The 6780-nt window shown below is 37.6% G+C and overlaps 1 protein-coding gene across 1 annotated transcript in view; it reads right to left on the bottom strand.

The window, feature by feature from the left end:
* Positions 1–2645: 2645 nt before the first annotated feature.
* Positions 2646–6780, bottom strand: part of fkbp9 (FKBP prolyl isomerase 9) — a 12067-nt gene continuing 7932 nt past the window's right edge. Inside the window, exons 8-10 of the mRNA XM_010770349.1 lie at positions 4972–5117; positions 3977–4140; positions 2646–3786 (exon numbers count right to left, since the gene is read on the bottom strand). Of these exons, the coding sequence (XP_010768651.1) occupies positions 3610–3786; positions 3977–4140; positions 4972–5117 (487 nt within the window). The 3' untranslated portion in view covers positions 2646–3609. The remainder of the gene's footprint in view (positions 3787–3976; positions 4141–4971; positions 5118–6780) is intronic.

Raw genomic sequence — 6780 nt, 5'->3', positions numbered from 1 at the left:
GGTATCGATTTCAGCCAATCTGATGGATGTGTAACCATGTCACAGGAAAAGTACACTAACAAGATACTACAGCGTTTTAATATGGAAAACTGTAGAACCAGAGAAACGCCCTGTGAACCAAAACTAGAATATACTGAGGATGCAGTAAAAATGAATGATGTCAGGATGTACAGGGAGGCTGTAGGAAGCCTTATATACCTAACCACTTGTACCAGACCAGACTTAAGCTTTGTGGTAAACAGGTTATCACAGTATTTTGCTGATGTTTTTGTTTTGTTTTTCTTGTTTAAGATTATAACAACCTGAGAACAAGTGGGGGTGTTGAGATTTGATGGGATATATGTCCTCACTTGTATGTGGTACTGTACTGTTCCATGTGATGTGCAATGTTGTGCTTGTGCCACAGTGAGGCGCAAGGACAAGGGGTATAGGATGCATGCCTGCCTCCTATAGGCTAATCACAGCTCTTGATTGCCACGTGTGTGTGGAACCAGTTCATTCCAGTGAAGGCTGTCCCCGTGAGAGTGATGCGTGCAGCCCTTATAATAAAATATGCCAGGCTTGGCTAAATGGATTACATCTCCGTGTTTTTCTCCGAATGCAACGTTAAGCTGCAGAACTAAGCGTAACTTAACATTTCCCTTGAGCGTTTTCACTTTAGTTTGCAGTATGGCATCTCATTTCAAATATTCAAACTTTATACTTTAATTTATTAACAGAGGCTTCATTTATTAACAGAGACAATAAGGACAGCTTGTCTCTACGATTCGCTGGCCCAGGAAGTTGATTCGACCCTTTGCGTAGGCCGCCTGCATCCTGTGCTTCATACCCGCTGTAACTGCTCTCAAGGTGTCAAAAACCACAAGCGCCTTCTCAGAATTGTGGCTGGAACTTGTACGCTTTTATTGCCCCATCTAGAATGCGTAATGCACATAGCTCAAAAGTTCAGAATGTTCTATCTAGTTTCACATGCCTGATTTCACATGTCTGAAAATACATGATGGAAACATACATCCTTTCTATTTACAGCCAATTTAGCATCTTTTTATCAATGGTAAGCTTAATAGAGGTAGGTGAGGTAAAGGTCAGGTCTGACACGGCCACTTAAACCGCAGAACTGTCAACAATAGCTACAGTGTAGTTATGACGATGAAAATATTAGGTCACAGGCTCCACAAACAGTGCAACACAATAAAACAGAAAAACAGAAAAAATAGTAAAAAGTGAAATAGTGCAATAAGAGTCTATATACAAGTGATTGGAATAGATATATTAGATCAATAATTTGTAAGTTCCCGCCAGATGAATGTTATGGATGTTGTTTCAAAAGTTTAGGTGTTTAATAGTCTTATGGCCTGTGGGATGAAACTGTCCCTGAGTCTGGTGGTTTTAGTCCGGATGCTGCGGTACCGCCTGCCAGACGGCAGCAGATAGAACAGTTAGTGGCTGGGGTGATGGGGGTCTTTTATAATTGTTACTTATAATCTTGTGTATTGTGGATTAACTTGTCCTCTGGTTTAACTCATGACAACAAGGATGTACTTGTCCTTTGTTTCAACTTGTGGCCCAGACGATACATAATTGTGCACGACTAATTGTCACAGGCGTACGATATAGGCAGAAGTATAACCCAGGATGTCATTCATTTATTTTCCTGTTTACTATGACAAGAGTGTGCCTTTGTTTTTTGGAAAGCCCCTTAAAGCAAGTACTGTTGGCTCTCTGTTCTTTAACAACTCGTCCTTTCTTATGACTATACTTGTTAATTGTTCCCTTTTATAGGATTTCATCTTTGAAACTTTTGATCCATTGTACTAATACATATAAAAACCTTGATGAAAGTGTGCTCGGCATTGATTTCTTTGGCAGTGACTTGCTGTTGCTTGCTGAGTTTGATCCTTCTGCGCAGAAGCCTAATAAACTTACATAGACAAGTCTCATTTGTTTGTTCCCTTCATTGAAAGATTTCCACCACATAATATAAAACAGATTCTACAATATCAGTTGTATTAAAAATAAATAATTTACTATACATAAAATAAGGTGATGATGTTGATGGTGTTGGTGGCAGAATGTCCTAAGAAGGATCCTTGAGGCTTGAAAAGGGCTGCTTTTTTCCCACTGGTACACATACCTGCTTATGTAAATGTTGAGGTTATGGTTCAGTGGGACAGAACAGAAGGGAACCTGACCCCATTGTCTGTGTGATGCCTTTTTTTTGTTTACGTGTAGAAATACTCTACATTTAGTGAAAGTTCAAATGATATTTTAATGGTAACTACTTTGCTTTCTCTTTGATGGACTCTTTCTGTTAATAAACAATGGAAGGGCATTCATTTATTATATAACAGCTAACCGAGAGCACTTTAATATTATCATTATTTATTTTCCTATTCTATTCACAAATTCTTTAATTCCATTATTTCTCAACTTGTTTTTTTTCACTGTTATGTAAGGTATATTATTTGTATTTGCTCTATACTTTTTAAATGTACTGTAGTTATCCATAATTAAGAATATATCATTTGTGTTTTTTGTCAATGTGTTTGTTTTTGACTGGCTATGCTATAGGTGTGCAATCAGTCGAGCAGTTAAACTTTCTAAAGCAAACATATCACTTGGAGCATAAAAAGACAGACAAAATATTTCGGTCAGGTTATTTAATAAAATCAAACTTTGTGTCGACATTGTCATCATCAAGCAAAACAGCAACAGTCATACACACTTTTCTCTGTATTTCTTACTAACAAAAACACAGACACACTCGCACACATACTCAAGCACACAAATACACACAAAGTCTTACATTGCAACCAGGTGTTGACATTATAATGAAGAACAAAACAGGTGAAAAACGAGTTGACCAACCAAACCTGATTGAAAGACTGTAAATCCCCCGACAACATTTTAGGGTTTTTGACCTTTCAGCGTTATTTTGGAAAATTTAACAGCAGAAAACATAGAAGGCATCCTGACATGTAAAGGTAAAACAGTGAAAGGTGTCAGCTGCAAACTATGTATAAAACAAATATTCTTACATAAAATTCTCACTTATCACTTATTGCCGACGTATTGCTCCTGGAAGACTGTCAGATATTTCAAAGACAAGTTGATACCCAGTGAAAAGAAAATGCACACACAAACAGAAAATATTAATGACAATAAAAGTCGGGAAGGATTGTTGTATGTAGAGATATATGGAGTGAGGCATTGTTTTGTTCTTTCACACACGAGTGCTTTTGTACCCTTCAATATAAAAATAAAAATAGAGTCACATAAAACAAGACAAGAACTTGATGGGAGAGGAGGTAAAAAAAAAAAATCATCGTCATCACAGACTTAAAATGAGGTGTTTTCTTTCCATTTTAAAGCTTAAAAAATAATCCTTCCTCTTTCTTCTCATTTGGCACTTATGAAACAAGATACCCTTTGAACACTATCTAAAAATATAACAAAAAAACAGTCTTGCAGCACATTTCTCGACTTGCACTCGCTTACTTTACACACACAACCCCATTTTTTTTCTACTCTACTACCCACATGTGTTTTACACCCCCGCTGTCTAGCCCTTCAGCCTACACCCTGATCTGAGTTTCACCCTCAATCCCGTTATAGCTCGTCGTGAGGGGCTTCATCTGCTTTCAGTCTGAACTCTGCCTCTGTGATCTTTCCGTCTCCATCACGGTCCTGGTTGGAGAACATGTTGTCGATGATGCGGTTAGGATCGAAGCCAGGAGCCAGGCGGCCTTTGCCCTCGCTCACCTGAAGCATGATGTAGTCAGTGAACTGTGGAAACAAACGTGGAGTCGAAGATGTTAAGTTAAGGACACCCAGACTGTAATATTCAATTCAATCTTAATTTCAGACTCAAAGTCCATATCACATACAAAATGACAAGATACACATCAATAAATAAGTAGTGAGAACGTATCAGATGTTACAAATATTACAGCAACAGCAGGTTAGTGTCACGTACCTCAGAGGGCTCTACTTCCGCGTTCTTGTCAGTGTCCATCTCAGTGAAGAGGTCGGGGGACACGTCGTCGTTCCAGATGAACATGTAGCCCTCAGGAAGTCCCTCCTCCAGCTCCACCAGCTCGATGTCAAACACCAGCACAGCGCTCCCGGGAACCTCATCATCTACACACACATATAAACACACACAAACAGCATTAGTGGTAGAGTTCAGACTTAGTGCTGCTGAAGGAAAGAAAATGTATTTATATTCACCAGATAAATAAACTCATCTCCTCCACAACTCTGCTGTTTGTCCTTTAAATATATACACGTTAATCCTCAACTAATGCTTTTAGTTACTGTGAGAGCCTTACATACCAGAAGAGAGTAGATTAATGGAGTTAAGATATCATCCCTTTTGTAGATGACCAGTCACAAATGACCACATGACCTCTCAGTTAGCAACCTTTGACAAAAATCATGGGTCTTTTATCTCTTGACTGAGCATGTGTACTCAAACTGTAATAAAGTGACTAAACAGGGTAAGAAGTTGCACTCTTCTATAGAGACCTAGAGAATGAGTGCTTTTCTTTTTGCAAAACATGATGAAAGATACAGAAGTTCTCATCTCTGACTAGTTCATTGAATAATGTTAACCACTGTTGCTAAAAGATTGCAATGGAATGATGGGCCATGATTGAGTGGTGGTACTGTATATATGTTTTTAGAATATCATAGATAAGATGTCTTAAAGTGCCTATGTGTAAAACATATATAATTAGAACACAAACTATAAGCTGGATCTTCACTGTGACAGTTTGTTTGATAAATGAATTGACTTTCATGAGAAGATAAATTCCACTCTTTTAGCTTAATTTACCTCAGCTTAAAGACTGACACAGCTAGTCTGACTCAAAGGTACACGCATGAAAATCTGAATCTTACTCATCAGAAAGACAACCATCTTATATATTCTCTGTTATTTCTGCTCATAGAGTTTTGTGAAGTACTTACCGACTCCTCTCTCCCCATAGCCCAAGTGAGGAGGAATGACAAGATGTCTTTTCTCTCCAACACACATCTCCATGAGTCCGTCCTCCATCCCTGGCACTACCTGGTTGGCTCCCAAAACAATGTTGTATGTCTTTCCATAGTTATGCCTGAAACAAATCGTAAAAAAACAGAGAACACAAAATAACTATCTCGGTCATCACTCTTAACATCACAAATAGTATGTTACTTCTAACAGTATTCTTCAATTATTTATTATTATATATATATATATATATATATACATATATATATTATATGTGTGAAAATATCCAAAGTCAGGATGATAATGTGTGCCAGGAGGTCAACGTTCAGTTGTGTTTCAGCGGGGGAAAGGCCAAAGCTAGTCTTGAATCCACAAAATAGATATGTTTTGAAGGTTATCTCGTGACAGAGCAAGACTTCAAGTCATTCCTGAAAGATTATCTTATCTTTTATATTTATGATATTTTTTCACTTTAATTCTTTTTTTTATTTCGATGAAGCATGCTGTCTATAAGCTCCTGCAATTTTCCAAAAACGTGTGTACATATGGTTATACATTTAACACTAATCAACTTGCAAATAATTTAGGGCTGTATGGTGCACTAAAAGGGGAAGACTTTAAATTAAAAAGACAGATAGCACCTGAAGAGGAGGTGAATGTGCAGTTAGGACTTGAAGACGGAGAAACTACCATAGCAATTCCTCCTAGCACTTTTACATACATAAGAGTGGTTGTATACAACAGTATGAAACTGATTTCAAATTTCGTTAATATTTTTAGACATGCTAGTGGCATGAGTCTGTTGGTCGGTCAGTTTGGTGTGAAATATCTTAAGAACTAGTGGATGCATTGCTAAGAAATATTGAACATTGGACATTTTTGCTCCCAATATGATGAATCCAAATACTTTTGTTACACATGTCTATTTTGCACTGTCTACAGCCCAGGGATAACCTTTCAGGCGTGTGTAGAAAACATTTAAAAATCTCTCCATGACATTCCTATCCTACTGTTTGACAGTTAACTCTGTTTTACAATGAAATCCTTGCCTGGAGGTTTGGTTTTGTGATCCTGTTGAAACACATTTTACCATTGTGATATATTTATTTTAATGTCACCTTATATATTCGTGCGTGTTAAATTTGAAGGGACAAAGTACATTTTCCCTCTTTTAAATATAGCGCAATAGTCTTTTCTTCCACTTTTATGTGTAATCAAAAGGGTGTTTTTTTTGGCTCTCTGTGGTTAGGCATATTACAAATGACCTTTGACATCTGCTTTGCAGTTCCCAGAATATCAGGAGAGTGCTAGGGTCTCTCTGTTAATCATCCACGGTTTTTGCAATTAACAGGGGAATTCCCAGATACATTTTCAGATATAAGGCAGTTAAAGTCTTGTAGAATTAATGATTTATCTCCTACAGACCCCAAAAGAGGCCTTGAGAATTGAGTCAAACAGTTAGAGGCCATAGTCTTTTGTTCTCATTAATGTCTGTATTCATTCCAGATAGCTGACTTTTAGGTGAGAAGAAGGTCAGGGAAGGCCTTAGGCCATGGGAACAGTTAAGCTTAGCTATTTACCTAATGCTAAAGATGTCATGAGACGATGACGTTTGGATATTTACAAATATGGCTTTCATAAAGAAAAACATGTGACTGTTGTGTGATAAGATACATGATAGGATGTGTGTGTGTGTTGAAGATGTTTAGGGGTAATGAGTATGTGTCCTTTCAAAGAGTCCTCTGTCATGACTCCAAATCATTGATTGGGGGATCTGCCTAAGGGCA

This window comes from Notothenia coriiceps, unplaced genomic scaffold (genome assembly GCF_000735185.1).
Source record: "Notothenia coriiceps isolate Sejong01 unplaced genomic scaffold, NC01 NC01_scaffold00008796, whole genome shotgun sequence".
NCBI lineage: Eukaryota > Metazoa > Chordata > Actinopteri > Perciformes > Nototheniidae > Notothenia > Notothenia coriiceps.
Note: the sequence above shows the minus strand (reverse complement) of the source record. Positions and strands in the feature narration are given on the sequence as shown.